At 32.7% G+C, this 21,131-nt stretch overlaps 1 protein-coding gene across 1 annotated transcript; it reads right to left on the bottom strand.

The window, feature by feature from the left end:
- Nucleotides 1–13,273: 13,273 nt before the first annotated feature.
- Nucleotides 13,274–19,437, bottom strand: LOC143083226 (glycoprotein-N-acetylgalactosamine 3-beta-galactosyltransferase 1-like). The gene is made up of 3 exons (XM_076259477.1): nucleotides 19,146–19,437; nucleotides 15,845–16,503; nucleotides 13,274–14,240 (listed from the first exon to the last, which is right to left on the bottom strand). Exons 1-3 carry the CDS (start codon nucleotides 19,414–19,416, stop codon nucleotides 14,100–14,102), a joined length of 1,071 nt encoding a protein of 356 aa, XP_076115592.1. The 5' UTR covers nucleotides 19,417–19,437; the 3' UTR covers nucleotides 13,274–14,099.
- Nucleotides 19,438–21,131: the final 1,694 nt, after the last annotated feature.

Genomic DNA, 21,131 nt, shown 5'->3' with positions numbered 1-21,131 from the left:
ACTTGTTCTGTTCCGTTATTTGCTAGAAGTATAGGGAGAGGGTTGAGGTCTCACAACACTTGTTCTGTCTCGCCATTGGCTAGAAGTATAGGGGGATGATTGAGGTCTCACAACACTTGTTCTGTTCCGCCATTGGCTAGAAGTATAGAGGGAGGGTTGAGGTCTCACAACACTTGTTCTGTTCCGCCATTGGCTAGAAGTATAGGGAGGGTTGAGGTCTTGCAAGAAGTATAGGGGGAGGGTTGAGGTCTCACAACACTTGTTCTGTTCCGCCATTGGCTAGAAGTATAGGGAGGGTTGAGGTCTTGCAACACTTGTTCTGTCTCGCCATTGGCTGGAAGTATAGGGGGAGGGTTGAGGTCTCACAACACTTGTTCTGTCTCGCCGTATTGTTTGCGCATGTTCCACGTCAGAGACAACTCGTCTTTGTCAGTCAGGTAAATTTTTTTTTAATTAAAGTTTATTCCTGTTTCGGTGTTTAGTGTGACGCTAAACAAGTACACTTTTTTGTTAAGAGGCCAGTTGATGCCCGCAATCGGGTGCGGGGGTTTTCGCGCTGCGATGAAGACCTATTATTGGTCATATGCTTTTTCTGCTCTTTGGTCGGGCTCTTGTGTCTTTGACACATTCCCTATTTCCATTCTCAATTTAAGTATTTCTATTTGAAAGACAGGCACTGTTTTAGTATTATTTATTTTAGGTTCAGGAATAAAAACAAAAAGAACTCGTTTCATACATGGACCTCTGGTTTATGCAGACATTCGAAGATACTCATTTTACTAGACTGCAAGTAATATTCATAATTAAGCATATTTTATCTCTTTCGTTCAAGTCTTTTATTGATAGCTATCGTTAAATTTCTATATTTATTCATCCTTTAAGTTGTGTTGCTTCAGTTTACATTATTTCACTATTTTGAATTTTGAATGGATCAGTTCTTGACTCTATGTTTATGGAAGTATTAACCTTTTTTTAGTTTTATTCAGACGCAGAGACAGTCAAACGTAAGGCCATAAGTGAGGCATTATAATTGTATTGACACTACATGGATAAATCATGTATACCGAATTTTAGCCAAAAAGTCAAAAACAATATCAGTGAAATTATTAAAACTAATCTTATGACGGTAACTTGGCATTTACTCGTTTTTTCTTGTTTTTTTTTTTTTTTATCTTGATGTCCTTTAGAAAATAATGTATGGTGTACTTACTTTCAGGTTTTAAAGTTAAACTGGTGAAATCCACTGAATTTCTATCTGTTGTGATGTGTCTTGTCTCATTACTTTCCGTGAATATCCAGCTATTGTTTGCTGTGAAATCTTTGCTTTTTCTGACAAGTACTCTAGCTCTGAGTCTTCTTTGGGAAGTAGGTGTATACATCATCGTGTAAGATATTGCACAGAAAACGACACACAAAAGAGAAATCAAACCTATGACCTTCAAGTTAAGTTCAGGTAGAATGGAGTTGTTCGTAAAATAATGACAATTCTGGTTCCCGTATTTATTTTGAGATACCATGACGTCTTCTAGGGAATTGAAAGATATAAGTCTTATATTATACTATATTATATTAAATTATATCGTCAGATATTTTAACAAATTGTATTTTGACCAGATGTTACTGTTTATAATCTTTTGAACTAAGATGTTCGCTTTTATGTATGTATTAATATCTACAATGAAAATCAATGATCTATTTTAACTGAAGTGGTCAAGGAAAAATAATAAATACTCGGTTTATATATTAAGAACAAATCATTTTAATTGAATTGATTACAGCAACATGCATTGAGTGTGTAGGTAAATGTTTTAAGAAAAAAATATCATTTGTTAGTTTGCTTGCCGTGAAGTAATTATTATGTTAGGTATACTAGTACCCTTCTTCCGGAGTAGTCTAGTCCTACAGACAGATAGATTGGTTATCTGCCGGACTATTCTACTCTTGAAGAAGGGTAGTATTCCTAGTAATATAATAATGACTTCATGGTTTAGATAGTAAGCAATCTAACCAAAGATAATACATTTACCTACACACTTAATGCATTTTGCTGTCACAATACTCTGGCACAATAGAACTTATATGAGATGTAATCAGTTATACTTTTTTTTATTGAAACTCTATTTTGTATTTGTATGAAACTTGTTAATAACAATCGTCACGACATAGCACAATAGCACAATAGTGCTGAACTTGTACCTAACACCAGTCAATAAATCTATAACTATATATATTATAATACTTTCATGTACAACGTACTAATGTAAGGTTTATTTGGATTGATCTAATAACTATTTGTTGTGTCCACTTCGAGGAACTACAAAACATTTATTTTATATGGTCATAAAGCTAATTTGATTATATTTTATAAAATTGAATAGCCATCTTTTGTTAAGCTAGTTTCACACTGCCGATCAGATCAACTCGATCAAGACAAATTATGTGATCGAGAGACTGGTTTGACTCAATCGACAAGAATGTTCGGGATAGTCTACCTTGCTCGTCACCAATCTAACTCTCTACCCGAGAGTTTTTGACATGTCAAAAACATTCGAGTAAAGATCGAGAAGCAAGTCACTCGAAAAGAGATCGAGAATGCGTCGAGTAGCGGTCGAATTGATACGGAAAGGATCGTGTAGAGATCGAGTTTGGTCGGAATACAGAAGTTTTACCAATCAGTTCTCGATCATTTCGACCTTTGCTCGACTAACGTCCGATTATTTCCACATTAACTCGACCAATGCCCGATCGCTTCCAGATCACTGCGACTTGTATATTTATATTATCCCAGACCAACTCGACCAATACCCGATACCTGCGCGACCACATTCGACCATTTTTCGATCTCTACTCGCCCATACACGAGAACACATGACTGCTACACGATTCTCTAAAAGTGTATGCAGATCTGATTAACTCTCATAATTCTGCTTCCGCAAAAATATATTGGCAACATTATTTTCAACTGTACAAAAATTCCTCCATGTACAGTACGTGTTTTAACCTTTGCAAGGAGAGGTAACATTTTAAAAGAGAGACAAAAGACACCAAAGGAACAATCAAACTCAGAGGTCGAAAACAAACCGACACAACTATAGCGAAAAACGGTAACCGAAGAGAAGATAAACAGCAGTCCAAATAACATAAAAAAAAACTAAAAACTTAGCAACACGTAACCCAACAAAACCTGGGATGTTCTCAGATGTTCCTGAAGGGAAGAAAATCCTGCAATTTGGCACTGGCGGATTCATCAAATAGTAATATTAAAAGTAATTGTCCGTATTTTCTGTTTGTCCAGAAATGTTTGTAGCATAAAAAAAGAAGATATGGTACAATTGTCAATGAGACAGCTCTACACAGACCACCAAATGACACAGAAATTATCAAAAACAACTATAGGTCATCTTTCAGTCATTTTTTTGTTTCATTCGAACTTTTTGACGTAATTTCACACAAAAATGAGACGAAAGACAAATGTTTTTTTATTTGGTCCGAATTTCTTTCTAACAGTAACGATTAGCGAGCACAAGTTTTTATCATTTGTTTCTAACATACTTTTGCAAGCTTGCATACACTTTGACAAACTATACACTCGCTGCAAATGCGTCTACAGTTTGTCGTTCGTCGTTTGTTAGTTTAAACGATGCATTTCTTTCTAACTTTAACATTAAATCAACTATCTAAAAGTGTTTTTGTTTGTCATAACTCAAAACATTGTCTAAAATGACTCAAAATTTCAATCCCCTCTAACCAAACGATGCATTTGTTTCCACTTCTGTTTGTTTAACAAACTATAACAAACGGCACACAACGTTTACCAAACTTTGGTTAGAAAGAAATGCAGACTTGATCTCTTGATAGATATATGCAAGTTGTAAACTGTTTTGGAAGAGGTATCACTTCAGGGGATTGAAATTCTAATTTTGGTCAAATTTTGGTGAACTATGTGACATCTTTGCCCTCTTTTTGCTATATTTTTTGACAAATACATACAGGTTGTTGCCATACAGCAAAAAGAAATCGAATATCTTGAACCATTCAACTACTGGATATCTAATTTATTTGAAATACTGATTACATACTTAAGCACATATATTTGAACAACAGTACGCTTTTATTTGTAAGAAAGCAAGGAAATAGGGATGGTAAAGTTTATGTATATTGCTATCTAACATCATAAGTACTCATCCAGTGACAAATCTCATTTTGTGGTGTAATTTCCACAAAAACAGCAATGAAACTACCATTACATATCAGTGTACACTAGAAATTTTTTTTTATTAGCATTGAGTTTCTCTTTATTGAGTTAATTCAAGTCTCTCAAACTGCCCACACAGTGGTCGTCGTGTCAGCCACTGCCTCACCTAGATTTCTTGGCGCCTGTTGATGTCTACACCATCTTCTTCGTCTTCTATGCACTCTTCAAGCTCCGTCACAGCTATCAACCTGTCTCTCTGAACTCTTACCAGCTTGCCCACAAATCCAACTGCTTTTTTTCTATGTACATATTTTAAATGTATGATTTTACTCGGACCTTCTACTGAATATAACAAAATAAACGGAGAATGTGTCCATGGGACACCAATAATGCCCCAGCTAGCATATACAACATTTTAAAGGGTCATGTTGGGACGTACGTGCGTACGGACAAGGATAATACTAAATGTCCACTTCGAAGCGGCAGGGAATAAAAAGTTCGGACGTTTTTATACTAAAAATGTGCATACCCGACCAATTCTCGATTATCCATACGACCCATAAACGATCAGGTCGATCTGGTCTGGTCGAGATCAGGCTGAGATCGTGAATACTAGTAGTTGATTTGGTCTAGCTAGTCGAGTAAAGATCGTGTAAAGATCGTGAATTGATCGGAATTATCGAATAAGTATTCATTTTGTTGTCGGGATGGAGTCGTTATGATGTCATTAAGGAGTCGTGAATGGTCGAGTTAAGGTCGTGTATAGTCGGATGGCGGTCGGGTAGAAGTCGTTAACAGGCCCGATCAAGATTTTGGTTGAGCTTGGTCGTGGAAATTTGGACAATCGGGATCATCGAGTTGATCTGATCAGCAGTGTGAACCTAGCTTTACGTAAGTTATCAGACAAGGAACAAAATCAAATATGTTTATTTCCTAATCAAAGGGCCCTTATAGGCATATGAATTACAAACAAAATGGATAATAGACAAAACATAAATTAAAATACATATTTAGAAACAATATGAAATTTAAACATTATAATATGATTTATATAAAAACAAAACAATAGTACATATATATACGACATTGTCAGTTCAGCAAAAGAAAGATAACTCTTCCCCAAATATTATCATTAAAACCTGTATTAATTCACTTGACAGTATTATTTCTCACTTCTAAGTTTGAAGTTAAAAATTTGCATAATTTTTTAATAAAATTATCATTATCATTTCATGCATTTGTCATAATCCATATAAATAGGTTTTGCGAGTTAAGTATTCTTAGTTTTGGATATTCCATAAATAAATCATCAAGTAAAATGGTTCTTGAAGTTACATATAGAGGACATTGCAATAAAAAATGGTGTTCATCCTCAGTCACATTCAAATTACAATATTGACAAAGTCTTTCACATCGTGGAATACTCTCTAATTTACCTGACATATTTACCCTGCGTTCATGACGACCAGTTTCAACTCTTAATTTGTGATTACTTAACCTAAATTTAGTAAGAATTCGACAATTGCCATTATTTATAGAGGATAGATAGGTTTCTTTACCAAATGAAAATTTAAATTTGAAATAAGTACTCAATTTACCTTTATCCTGTAAATAAGAATCTCTGGTTACTTTCCAAGTCTCAAGAAAACTGTTTCGGAGACATTGTTTAAGTGATTTTTTAAATTTATATTTACTTAGGGTTTTACAATAAGCCAAATTAAAGTTTAACTTTTCCCCATAAAAGAGTATATTAGTGTACCAGGAATTATTACCTTTGTTTAAGCTATGTAAATGCATATACTCCTTATATGCATTTTTCAGCAGGTTTGATGGGGAATTCTCAAGTCTGTGCCAATACATGAAGACTTGTTTTAACATGTCTATGTAAAGAGGATATCTTCCTAGTTCTGTAAGAACTCCTATATTAGTGCACAATTTAGTAACTCCAAGGATATATTTACAAAATTTATGGTGAAGTTTTTCAGACTCCCAATCCTTAAATATATCAAAGAGAGATGATGATTTTCTCTTAGGGGTTATATTAATAGTGCCCCAGTTTTCACAACCATATAAAATAATAGGTTTAATACAATGATCAAATAAATGAAGAAAAGTACCAATACTAGGTTTTGAGGATTTCAAGTCCCTATAGAGCTTAAAACAGGCTTTAAGACTTTTTTGGTAAAGTTGTTTTCTAGCCTCAGTAAATTTACCAGTGTTTTGAATTATAAGACCCAAGTATTTATACTGCTTTACACAGTCTATTTTTTCCTCCCCTATATGGAAGTCATCTTTTATCAAATGTCCATTATTATTAAATATAATTATTTTGGTTTTTTGGGAGTTGACTTCAAGACACCATTCATTACAATAGTTATATAAAATATCAAGTTTGTCTTGAAGCCCTGCTCTAGATTCTGAAAAAATGACCAGGTCATCAGCATATAGGAGACATGGTATCTTTTCGTTATTTAAACAAACTGATTCTGACTTTTCCAGCAAAATTTTTGGAAGTTCATTTATGAAAAATTTAAATAAATTTGGACTTAAAACGTCCCCCTGCCTTACACCAACCCCTGATACAAAGAACTCTGTCATTTTATCATTTATTTTTACACATAATCTGTCTTTGGTATACATAGATTTTAATATTCTATAAAAATAATTATTTATATTACAAAGTTGTAGTTTATACATAATACCAATGTGTATGACTTTATCGAAAGCTTTTCGAAAATCGACAAAACATGCGAATAATTTTTTATTTCCAGTCTTTAAATATTTTTCAATGATACATCTTAATACAAAAATATGGTCAGAGGTACGTGCTTTTTTGGAGAACCCTATCTGGGTTTCATGAATTATATTATTTTCATCTAAGAAAAGGTCAAATCTGTTATTTAAAATAATATTAAATAGTTTTCCGATACTATTGTTTATAGCAATTCCCCTGTAATTTTCAGGTTTTTTTCTATCATCGGCTTTGAATATTGGACAAATAAAACTCTTTGACCATTCACTTGGGTATATACCAGAGGTGAAAACTGCATTAAAAAGTTTTAGTAAAATTGTGTTAATAAAAGATTGAGATGCCTTAAGCATCTCATTGCTTATATTATCTAATCCAGGACTTTTGTCTGATTTAAGCTTTTTAAATGCTTTATTTAGTTCAGCTTCTGATATCTTGTTATCTAAAAGTGTGAAGCTGGTTATATTACTTTCTAGTAACTTTAATTTCTCTTCAATCTTTTTTATTTGATCATGTTTGTCTATTGGAATAGATGCTAAAGAAGCAAAATATTTGTACCAGGTTTCACCATCAATATTATTTTCTGGCTTATCCGTGTTCTCATTGCGTAGGAGGTTCACAATTTTCCAATACTCCTTAGGGTTTTCAGTTTCCAAATTTTCTAGACGATTTAGAATTACATTTTTAAATTCCCTTTTTTTATACTTTCTAAGTTTTGCATACTTTTTATATGTTTTAAAAAATGACCCACGAATAAATGGGTCTTTAGGATATTTATTCATCAGTGCAGCTTTTCCATCAACATTTTTTTTTAACGATGTCAGTTCATGATCAAACCATTTTTTATCAGTTTTCACTCTTTTCTTTTTTTTCTTAAGGGTGATTTTACAAACTTTTTCAAACAGTGAATGGATTGTTTTAGTTGCTTGGTTTATACCAGCTGAATCAAAACTTATATCTTCTGTTATAAAGTTTTTTAACTCGTTTTGGATAGCGGGATGAGCAAAGGCATTTTGAAAACTTATTGATTTTTCCTCATTCCACTCATATCTTGTTGGGAAATCTTTTAAATTTGAGTTAGTGTTCTCGTTTGTAAATGAGGCTAATAACTTAAATGATAGTTTACAGTGGCAATCGGAAAAAGTTGCCTTGAAATCTGATACACACATATATAAAATGTTACAAAATAATTGTTCTGATGCTAACACATAATCAACTACACTACAACCATTATACTTAAAACATGTATGCTTGCCAGTGCTATTACCTAATATTCTCCCGTTCAAGATACGGATTTGATTACATATACAAAAATCAAGAAGGTCTTTCCCTCTAGAATCTACAGTATTATCGCAGCTGGCTCTTCTCTCATTCAAAATATCAAGGTTATAATTGCTGTTGTTTAATGGAATGTGGTTGGTATTGTCCCCTTCAATAAAATCACAATCATTTCCAGTTCGGGCGTTAAAATCGCCAAGCAATATGATTTCTCCCTTTTTTCCATATTTCTCAATTATGTCTTTTTCTAAGATTTCTATTAAATCAATTGAGCATTTAGGGGCGTAATAAACTATACAGATAAATATGTCTCTCTTAAAGTTAAAAAACTCCTTACAGAGTTTTAACCATTGATATTCAGATGTACCATCATTTTGAAATTTTACGCCTTTTCTGATACTATTACGTATCAAAATGCCTAACCCACCAAAATATCTGTTGTTCTTCGACTTAGTCCTACAAAAAGGGTAATACTGAAAATCTTCAAATGAAACAATTGAATCGTATCCGGCATGTGTTTCTGTTAAAAATATTAAGTCATCATTTTTGAACTCTGCTAAAAAGCTAGGGTCTGTTGTCTTGTCATGATTTTCTGATATAAGACCCCCCACATTCCATGTTGAAATATTCAATGATGTTCTCATTTTAATCTCCCTAAAGTATTAATATGTGATATATAATGATTTAAATTACACCTTCTAAATTCTATGCAGTTAAACAATTAACTGATTTTGTATCTAGTTACAAATGTATATATAAAAGAGTGTTATATCTATACTTTTTTTATAATGTTTTATGGTGTAATAATTAAAGATAAAAGTATCTGTACTTTAAAATAGATCTAAATGAAACACTCTTGGTTTTCTACAGTAATAAAAATTTCAATAACAATACTTAAACAAAAATGAAACAAACTAATGTTTCTCAATGAATAATATCTTCACAGATACTAGTTTGTGATATTATTTTTCCAAATACTATTTAGTCTCGTCTGTATCCACCACGGCCACGTCCACCGCCTCGTCCTCTGTAATAAGGGTTGCCCCGACCTCGATTGCCATTTTGTTTTCTTGGTACACGTTTAGGCAAGTCTAAAATATTGTCAATAGAGTCTCTGATGTTTGATGCCAATACTGCAGTACCATTCGGGGTGAGATGAAAACCATCCTTGTCATCAATAAATCTTGGCAAAGCCTCTCCCTTGTATGACATATTAGAGTTATCACAAAAAGATACATTTCTGTTTGTTCTAAGGCGCTCTTTTAACATTAAGCTTATCATTTGCCCTTTAAAATTAAGTTCATCAGAGTCTTTTCTAGGGGTAGGCAAAGAAATCACTATTGGTGTATCAGGGTACTCGTCTTGTGTGAAGTTAACCATTGTTGACATGTTTTCAACACAGTCCTTAGCCTCCTTTGTACGTAGTTCGTTACTTAGTGAGTGTAGAACAAGCACTGATGGGGCTTGAGCTAGTTGTTTTATTTCCGTTGCAGTTTCTTCTAATGCATGTAATGTAAATGCAGTAATTCTGTCTGTGGTGAAGTGATTTGAGAGTTTTTCTGCTTGAATACCTTTTATATTAGAAGTTCCGATTATTGTAACATGAGGTTTTCTTTGTTTTAAGTTTCTAGTTGGGACTTGTTGAAATTCAGATCTGTCATCTCTGCTATCATGAATTTTTAAACTTAATATTTCCATATCCTTGTGTTCCAAGATACTATTTTTAAAAGTTATCTCGGTTTGAAGATTGTCGATTGTAACTGATTTGTCAGCTAATTGTGAAGAAATTCTTCCGATGTCATTGTTTAATTTTTGGATTATGTCTTTTTGATTGTCAAACTGAGTTTTCAGAGAATTACATTTGGCATCCAGTTCGGATTTAATAATTTGCTGCTCCAAGGTATTTGTATGTTGTTGGTTTTTCAGCTTGCATTTGAGTTCTGAATTTTCTTTTTCAACTGTGACACATTTGTCAATAATAGTACTAAACTTATTTAGCATGTCTGTAAATTTTGTATCATAGGATTTAATGTTTTGTGCATATTTTTCCTGCATTGTCTCAATGCTTTTGCAGAGCATTGCTGTTTGCTGACTACAAACTTTTTCAAGCGCTAATGTAAATTTATCTTCAAAATTGTGCATAAGTTTGTTTACCGACTCTTCTTGGTTATATGCTACAACACTTTGACAGTGGTCTGGTCCACAGCAATGGTTTGAAGAATGTTTAACCTTCAATTTGTTGTTATTACCATCATTATTTATAAATGGCTGATCAGTAGTTTCTACTAATGTCTTTGCAGTTGTTTCTTGATTAACTGTGAAATGTTCATCACTACCCTCTACTTGTATGTCAGTTGGTGTGTTGTGTTCAATGACTTGTTTCACGATGTCTATCAAGATGGGGAAGTCCTTATTTACAAACTGGTCTTTGTATGTTCCTTGGATTTGAACAATTCCAGTATTTATATGAAACGTTATTTTGAATAACAAGGGTATTTCACGATTTGAAACGTCTATACAGATAGCTTTCTTTCCCCCAGACTTCTTGTTCCATTGTAATGGATCGTCATACCATTTAACAAGACATTGGTCATTTGCTCCATATATTTCATAGTAAAGTAATGAAAGGCTCTTTATGTATGGGACAAGTTTATTTACTGGGACTCTAAATGCAACCATGTTGGCTTGCTGTTCATAAAGACTTTCATCAAGTACTTCGTATTGAAGTTCTTTTGCTTTTGTCCCTGCTGGTTTACTGAGTTTATCTGGGAAGCATTGTTTTGGGTAGTCCTTATACACACTGTTGAAACTGAGGTCATACGAGGTAATGTTTACTTTGTGTTTATCACCAGTTATTTCGTTATTTTGGTCAGCCGTAGTCATAATGAGTGATTCCTTTAAATGTTAAATATATTTCTTAGTTTATATGCATGTGATATATGAGGATTTTGGCTGCTTAGTGGCTGTTTTTGTCTCTACAGAAAAAACGTGGTCGACGCCATCTTTGACCGGAAGTATGTACTGCATCAAGTGCAATTATTGGGTTTAAGCACGGACCTTTATAAAAAGTATGCCCTTTACCTTATTTGATCCTTTTTTTTTTTGTGTTAATGTTGCATTTCGTTAAAATGTGGCCTTTTCTTCCTTTTAGATATTTTTTCTCTTTGTTTATATCGATTTTTCTGTAAAATACTCTTTATTTATTTGTTTTAGCCTTTTCTTGTGGAAAGAGGGGTGGGCGGTTCTCCGATGCTAACTCGTTTTTAATTTTGTTTTCTGCATGCGCTGGTGTGTTTTCAATTTATAGGGGAATACGTTAGTGTGTGTTGGTAATTTATATGTAATAATATTATAAAAAATCAGTACATGGAAATGAGTATGTAAAAACAAGGTAAATTAAATGCTATTGATCCATTTGAAAATGTCTTCCGACCTCTACCACCTTAAATAGAATCAATGCTTCAAATGTAAACTGTTAAGTGCTATCAACATGACGGGTTATTGTCAATCATATTGCCCAATTTTAAATTCCCCAAATGTTCTGAATCCTCTGAATTTAATAAATATATTACCATATTTACAGTATGCAAAATTCTATGATATGCGCAATCCTAAAATTCTTTTGGATGACATTTTATTTACGTTTTGGCTGTATGGAATTATGAAGAAATTCTAAATACAAGCTTAGGCATATTGTATAAACTTTATACTTGTTTCGTGACATTGGTAAGCTTATATGCGGTATTGGGTTTGCTAATCGGTAAAGTCCGTTTGGTGACCTATAGTTTTTAACTTCTATGTCAGTTGGTTTCTGGAAAGAGAGATGTGTCTCAACGACAATCATACTACGTCTTAATTTTAACATTCACATATATATGAAGTAGATTTGTCGCATTGGTAACCATTGTGTCTATCATTTTATAATGTAATGACCATGTTTGAAAACCCAATTAAAGGAAAATTGTGTATAAACAATCTCTCCTTGTAGACCGTTATTCCAAAAAGTATATTCAGCGCAGCAGTCATTTCTAAAAAAAATCCCTGTATATTCAATATAGATAATACAGTCGAACCTACTTAAGAGACCTACAGTACTGTATTAAGCAAAAACCTGTGTTAAAAGACCACCAATTTAGATCACTCTGTACTATATTTCATATAAATTAAACCTGTATTAAGATAAAATTGATAATGGGGAATGTGTCAAAGCGACAACAACCCGAACATAGAACAGACAACAGACAAAGGCCACCAATGGGTCTTCAATGTAGCGAGAAACTCCAGCTCCCGGAGGCGTCCTTCAGCTGGCCCCATAACAAATATTTATACTAGTTCAGTGATAATGAACGTAAAATGTTATTACATTTATAATCATTGACATCAGTCTCAACTTTTATTCTTACTTGTTCATTTATAATACACAAATAATTAATTAAAGTCACCTCATAACACTTATAATGAATTATTAATTCACAGTTCTACCTGTTCATGTATATGTACAAATATACATATTTCATTGTCCATTAAACTCAGTTATAAATTAAATGATTGTATGTTGATGGTCGTACGTACAATAACGACCTAAAATTATTAACTTCTTTGTCATTTGGTATATGTCTCATCACATATTGTTCATTGTATATGTAACAATGGATAATATCATGTATGCATGTTCGCTACAGTGCAAGTCGCCATTTCCAATCGAGATTTTGCAATAATGTATTTAAAGGAATGACTTTAATATTTTTTCTGTCTATGAAGAAATAACATAAAAAATTTGGTGCACACTGAATAACGCGCGTTGCGGGTTATTTAACAGTGTGCACCACATTTTTTATGTTATTTCGAATAGACAGAAAAATATTACAGTCATTTCTTATAATTTAATTCTAAATTCCATTCTAAACCGTAGAAAACCATGAAAAAACGTTGATGACGTCAATAAATTATGTCTATGGGCTCATAATAAAATAACGCCAGCCAATCAGAAGACGCGTTACATCCAAAATTAAATTAATATCTAATGAATGTTACATTGTACTAATGACTCCTTGCTTGCTATTCTGAAAACTTGTTAGGAATAGGAAAAATCAGCATAGTGTTTTACAAATTCATTTATAATAACCATTAACCAACCAAATACATAGTACTATTATAATTTGGCATGGTGACGGTCTCTTGTACAAATTAATGAGGGATGAGGTTGAAAAAAAAACATTCTAGAGCGATAGGCATAGTGCAGGTAATGTTGTCTCGGCGATATCCCATATAGAGTTCGAATCCCGGCTAGTGGAAGAACAACAATTTGCAGATTCAACATTAGATATATATATATATATATATATAAATACTCTTAATATATTAAGCGCAACAATGTTAATACAGAAAACGATTCTTGTTCTTCCCTCCCCGGGATTCCAACTCATGCTATTTGGATTCGAAACAACGCAGTCTGTATTGTGTCCATAGATTTATATAAGCGAATCTTCAGTAAGAGTATAAAAATCTCAATACTCTAATTTAAAACAAAAATATATATGAGTCTAACAATAGGATAATCGTAATGAACGCACCCTATAACGTTGGATAACCCCACTTTAATTGGTCACCAAATCTAGGAAATATATTGACATATACATGATATAGACAACATTTCATTTGGGACCTGTTCATTCTCACGGATATTTGTTCATAGATTGGGACAACACATAGTGATATATAATAATGAAACATTATTTTATAGGACACTGTTTCAAAGAGCAATATATTACTTCACATATTAATTGAATTTGATATACACAATAGTCTCTGTAATTCCGTAAATATTTGGCTTGCACCCACATGCATAAAACATTTTATGTTAGTGTTATTTGCAAATTATCTATTTCCATTCAGCTGTTGCTCGCCAGAATATATACCATACGGTCTTAAATGGTAGATAAAAAAATCCATTACATGCATTTGTTCTGGTGAGATATAGTGGAAAGTTATTGCATAGTCACTCACACTCTCTGTACCCTGTAAAATAAATATATACAGACATGTACACAAAGAACAAACAAATATTTACTTAGCCAATCACGGCTTCCAAAATAATTAGAATGATTACAATAACATGATAAAATTAAAAATAGGTTAAACAAAGTACATAACAATAAGTATTTTAGTTGCTGTTTTAATAACATCATAGAAATTGAAATTACCACTCATAAAACGAAAGAGGTTTGCATCAATTATATGACAATAATACAAACAGAAATAGTATATGTACCCTATAAGGTGTATATGTCTTTTTTCTTTAAACCATATGCATATTCATGACAAACATATAAATACAATAATATATAAATACAAAAGGTTCGGTTAAGGTAGGATCCCTTATACTAATCCGCCACCTAAGCAAAAGAAGAAGGAAAATAACTGCAATTAAGTAGTTTGTTTTATTTTGTCATATTTTTCCTATATGTATGTACCAGTGGCGATGTACGTTTCAAGGACATTATCAAGACGGTCTCGCCCAAAATGATATCACAACAATAAAAGAAAACGCCATATACATGTAGCTTTGTATCATCTCAAAATTGTTGAACTTAAACACGATACATAATTTTCATAGCTTAGAATAATGCTGTCAAACAGGAGCGTTTTATATTGTTTTAGATCAGAATTTTTTCGTATGGTTTTCTATATGTTTTTTGGTTCATGTTACAGATTGTATGTTTCTATTGCATGCATAGATGAATATGCATACTGTCCCCACTGTTAGACACAGTCGGTATTGTTCTTTTATAAATCTTGCGTATTTTTCTTGGTTTATGTTATTAAAATGAATATACGGGTTTAAATTATTTAGTTACAGAAAAAAAACCTTATCTTAAAATTGAGGTTTCTTCATAATATGCCTATCATTTTTATGAAAATAATATAACTTGAATAACGCCTGAAATAAACATCTATAACTTTAAGGGAAAAACAAACAGTCAAAAATCGAATTTGAGTCATATAATAGCAAACTATAAACTGACCGGACCAACGGTGATATAAAGAGACCTTTCCTGAATGTCTGATTAGTAGCTCCAAAGTTTATCTAGACCAGTTATTAACCACTTAAAAGTCATGCTCGACACTAGTTTGAATCATCTCCGAGTGAAATACAATGATTATATCTGAACCATACTAGACCAACGTCAGCAGCAAAGTCCTCCAAAGACCAAAAAAAAAAAAACAAAAAAAAAACAAACTGAAGACACCAAACAATTAATATCACAAAGTGCCTGACTTGGCAAACAAAAAGACATCAAAAGGTAAAAAGGCGTCACTTCCATATATCAAGTTATTACAAGATCGCGTGTTACTCAGATTAAACGTTTGAAAAAAGCAGTTCGTTAGCAAACTAAACTGATAACAAAATTCACAAAAGACAGTGTGCATTGAAAAACAAAATGTCTATAACGTCCATAGCTTCTATGATAGATAAGAAAATAATAATTATTGTCACATTTAATTATTCATGTATATTCATATCAGCAATATTTACCCTCCCGCAGCATGTAACTTATATCCCCTAGGTTTATTCTGTTTTGTGTTTTATTATTTTGTGCCTCTCTTTTAAGATATATTACCTGTTGAGGGTCATTCACAGAAAAACTGTAATACCATTTTGGATAATTTCCTTTCAAATGATATTCTGGGATAAAACAGTGGAATCTACTTCGACCTAGTGCATCAGTAGAGTTGCCAATCTTAACACCAACTTTTTCCATACATTCACCCAAAGTGACATCCTCATTCGGTCCATGTTGCTTGCATACTGTAGAATCATTTCCTTTCATGACATATCTTGTTAATGCTTCCTTACTTAAAACGTATCCCGCCCCACCACTCATATATTCCTGTTTAGCGGGATTGGTAAAATGTTTACCGAAATAAACAGGATCACTTGTATTATAGTCTTTCAGAAAATATCTTAAATTTTCCAGAATAACGTAAGTGTCATCATCCGCTTTCATAAACCAATCTGCTTTATCCCTGTAATGTTCATATACGTATTTAAATGCAAGAATTGTCTTCTCAGTGAGATGTTCTCTACCTTCTGAAACATTCAGACCAATGGCTGGGAAAGTTAAATTTGACACTGAGCTCATAAAAAGTAATGTATTACATCTTTTCCCCCATGTATTCTTTACATGAAGGGCTTTTTTGTGTAGATTCCGAGGACTTGTCATTACCCAACATAAGACCCGAATTCTTCTTTCTAAATCTTTTGCTGTTATGTCATTATCTAAAAATAAAATAAATGGCAAAACTATCAGACATTTTTGGTTCTCAATTATCTTCAACTTTGTACTTATTTGGCCTTTTTAACATTTTTTTATTCGAGCTTCACTGATGAGTCTTTTGTAGACGAAACGCGCGTCTGGCGTAATGTAAAATTTCAATCCTGGTAGCTATGATGAGTTTATTTGTATATAACATTTGTTTGTTTTATTCTGATAAGTATATTTGAGATATAACTACGAAGGTAAGGACGTATAGAGAGAGGCATTGTCATCGAATTAATATTGCTTTTGCAATATTTGGCAGAACTGTCGGTTATGAATACTTCGCCACATCTTATATGATTTCGTACTTCTAATGTTTTAATCCAGCCTAACTGGTGAGTCTTATTTAGACAAAAGAGCAGGCCGGGTATCTTTGCTGTGTTTAAATAACAACTGGTCCGAAACCACTACTTGTTGACCTTTCGTTATTAAGAGTATCAGCTGACCAGTATTTATCACTTTTGATTGACATTTCATATCATTGATACTTTATGTTCATGTCCAGTGAATTTTCTGTGAAACAAATACTGAACCATTGAAAAACCAAAGGTTTTTAGTATTTTGCACAACTTTTGGAATTTTAGGTTTTCGAATGATCTTTTTCTTCGAATTTGTTTTGGCCTTCTGATGGTTTTTATTTGAGTTCAACTGCTCAGTCTTATACAAACAAATGTGCGTCTGACGTAAATGCGTAACACATTATAAAAATACGGAGAAAAGGTATGCTTATCATTGATACAGTATCCACCAAAGTTAAAATGAACTGAACATAAATACTTAGAAAAAACCATGTCATTTACAATGATATAGTCGGATTTGGCAGGCCCACACATTATTAATTTTGTAAAGAAAACCTTTAATCATATCTAATAATTAATGACAATACCTTACAATAAGATCATTTTAATAGTTTTGCATTTATTGTCGAGCCTGCGACTTTTGTCGCAGAAGCTCGACATAGTGATAGTGATCCAGCAGCAGCGGCGACTAACTTCTTAAAGGCTTTATGTTCTAGAAGGTGGAAGACCTGGATGCATCATACTTTGTATACAGATGCATTGAATTACGCAGTTCCGTCTGTCACATGTCTTTGACCTTATTTTCAGTGTCAGTGACTATTTGAAAACATATTAGCTCCCCTCTTAGTATGAGTAGTATAATAACTTTATATATTCGATATGAACGTACCTTGCAAGTCTATATCTAAGATACACAAATGTACTATAAGCAATAATAGGTCTACTATATGTGCTGCATGGATTGATTATAATGTGTACATGTACAACTGGTAGGTGTCATCTGACCATGACTTCGATTTTTATGGTTCAGTGGTTATATATGTTATGGTTTTGTGTTTCGATCTGTTTTTCTTATACTGTAGGTCTACTATAATTGATGTAAGGAATGATTGTAAGATATACATGTTCAACTGGCAGTGTCATCGGACCTTGATCCCATTTTCATGGTTCAATAGTCAAAGTTAAGTTTTCGAGTTTTGGTTAACTTTATTTAGTGTATGCGAATATTTTATGATGTACAAATGTACATGTTATTCTAGATGGTTTATTTGACCTTGATCTCATTTTCACGGTTCATTGATCAGTGTTAAGTATTTGTGTTTTGGTCTGTTGTTCTTAATCTATAACTGTATAAGTAGTATGTCCACTTTATTTGTTGTATGGAAGGATTGTAAACTGTACATGCCTGGCATGGTTCATTGCACATTGATCTCATTTTCCTGGTTGATTGGTCAATGTTTATTTGCTTTGGTTTGTAACCGGGAAGACCAATCAAACGAGGTTTTTATCGAGTCTTTGTGATGATTGCTTGAGATAATTGAGTGGACAGGAATTGTTTGATCGCTATCGATATGATTTATCGTTACAATCGAGGCTTGGTAATTTTATTTGGTTACACTGATTGTGTTGACAGTTGAAGTTCAATTGTGATCAATCGAATACAACTTTAATATATCGTTACGATTGAGGCCTTTTGTTGATCTGTTTAAATATTTTGTACACAGTGGATTACACATGATACAGTCATGATCAATCTCATATATTGTAAAGAAATATGGTTCGCAATTTGTTTTTGATTTATTTTGGTTGATTGAGTAGATAGGTCTTTCACTCAACCCCGGTGTTGCATATGTATTTGTATCAATCGATTGTCGAATACTGTGCTTTTATTAGAATTATTCTGGATACGATCTTTTCCAGATCTGTTACCATATTCCCGGTTTCCCTAATCCAAATTTGAAAATGACCATTGAAAACAATTAAGTTTGAAGTTTAAGCCATCAAAATTCAAACTGATATAATATATCAAACTTTTTATATATACAAAAAATCTACTGTGGATTCATTATTATTCGTTGGATACCAATTTTTTGTGGATTTCGTGGGAACAGCTAAACTTCGAATTTAAGTATGCAACGAACTTCAAATTTTCTATAAGCTTTGTACACAGAAATCTACAAAACAACGAAATCAAATAACCACGAAAATGCAAGTTTTCCTCGATCTACTTAAATAAATACCCACGAAAATAAATGCATCCACAGTATCAGTAACGCAAATTCCAATAATAGGAGGACACTTACCGTGATGTATATGGCTGTCGTCGATAGGAATATTGGTGGCGTTTTGACCTGATGTCCTGTGTGTGTCGTCATACTTTACAAAATCAGATAATCTACCTGATATCTTCGCCATTGTCCCTAATTCAAAGAATGAATCTAGTGTATTCGACGCTGAAGATTTTATAATTTGATAACGAGGTTGTAAGAATACCATTGTTAAGAAAGCTGTCATAATCCCGATGACCAGTCCAAGAAGAAAATGTATTTTACAAATATAACTATATCGATTCATTTTCGTACAAAATCTACAGACGATTACAATGTATAATACATGTTAATGTGTTCAAAAATAAGAGATCGACTGATTTCCTTTTATTTAGTTTGTTTGACAAAAAACGTACATAAATAAAGTAAAAAAATATTTATCGATTGAAAACAGACGGTTGTTTGAAATGATTCTATTACCTAATTAAAATTTCTACAATGATCTTAGTTATCACAAAAAGATGAACAGCTTGCTAAACATACCTATATCAATAAAAAAATATATTGCATTAGATTTGGAAATGTAAAGTGAGCTCATTCAACTAACAATAATTGACATGAACGACATAGTCTCGATCAGATATGTTTGGGAGGCTTTCCATCATTGTCTTCCATAGTCCTAGCAAATAACGATGACCAGAAAATAATAGTTAATTAATAGTCCTCATTCATACTCAGTTTTTACTTTTTAGCTATAGTATAAAATTGAGAACGGAAATTGGGATGTGTCAAAGAAACAACAACCCGACATTCAAAACAACCAGTTAAATAACCTGACCAGTCTACATAGGAACATACATTGTGATAAAGGATTGTTTACGATGATGATATTCACAACAGACAACATGATCAAGATCGACATTGTTTAAATAATTTTACATTTGCATTTGCACTCACAACATGTATGAAGTAAAATCCAAAAAATACCGAACTCTTAGGAAAATTCAAAACATAAAATCCCTAATCGAATGGCAAAATCAAATGCACAAATACATCAAATTAAACGAATGGAGAACAACTGTCATATTCCTGACTTGCTACAGGTATTTCCTTACATAGAAAATAGTGGATTCAATTTTTTTTTAAATGCATTAGGTATATAGCAATCAATGCACTATTTTTATTATAATAAAAAAGAACTTGTAGTGAAAAGCAATGTTTTGTTTTGTCGTCATTGTTGATAACAAGCGTCTTCTTCGAATTGTTAATTATATATTTTTAATAAGGATAACAATAAACGTCCAGTGGAGTGTTAAAATAAATGATGCAACATCTGCAATCGAAATTGACGACAGTTTTTTTTTTTTTTTTTCTTTTTTTTTTTAAATAAAAGTTATATTAAGGAATAATATTGTTAACTACTATGTTCATGTTTTTTTACGTCATAAATTGAATGAAACACATTCGTCAATAGTCGATCAAATTGAAATTGATTACTATATACACCGAGCGCTAGATAAACAGGAAACTCTTTCACGGAACCAACGTGGGGGAGAGTTTTCTGTTCATTACACGTTGTAATTAATTAATTGATTGGTGTTTAACGCCACTTTCAACACCACTGTTCTATTTCGTGGTGGTCAATGTCTATTGGTTGAGAAGCCGAAGTCCCCGGAGAAAATCACCGTAAAAAAGTAGGAAAAATGACAATCCTAGTCGATTTAGATCGAACTCGAGAGTGCCAACACAAGTTAGGTTCGAACTCACAACCTTAGTTTTTACTGGCTAGTGATTACAATAGAAAACACTTCTTTTTTAGACCACTCGGCCACTAACACCCCCTTTTTTCCCTTATCTAGAATTGTGACGTTTTAATCTACTTAACTGGAACATGGGTACATGTATGAAATAACTATGTTTAAATTTGTGTGATATATCAACTCAGAAGAAATAAATAGAAACTGCGGACAATACTGCAGTATAAGTGTGCTACATATACGGAGGAACAGAAGTTTAACTTTT

This window comes from Mytilus galloprovincialis, chromosome 7 (genome assembly GCF_965363235.1).
Source record: "Mytilus galloprovincialis chromosome 7, xbMytGall1.hap1.1, whole genome shotgun sequence".
Taxonomy (NCBI): Eukaryota; Metazoa; Mollusca; class Bivalvia; order Mytilida; family Mytilidae; genus Mytilus; species Mytilus galloprovincialis.
The sequence above is the reverse complement of the archived record's forward strand: the minus strand, read 5'-3'. Positions and strand labels throughout refer to the sequence as shown.

What these genes read in the sequence shown, in the direction of transcription:
- LOC143083226 (XM_076259477.1), bottom strand. Translation starts at nt 19,416, where the DNA reads ATGAATCGATATAGTTATATTTGTAAAATACATTTTCTTCTTGGACTG. An exon ending in CGACAGCCATATACATCACG is followed by an intron (nt 16,504 to 19,145) that starts GTAAGTGTCCTC and finishes TTTTATTTTTAG; the next exon opens with ATAATGACATAACAGCAAAA. An exon ending in CTGTGAATGACCCTCAACAG is followed by an intron (nt 14,241 to 15,844) that starts GTAATATATCTT and finishes TTTATTTTACAG; the next exon opens with GGTACAGAGAGTGTGAGTGA.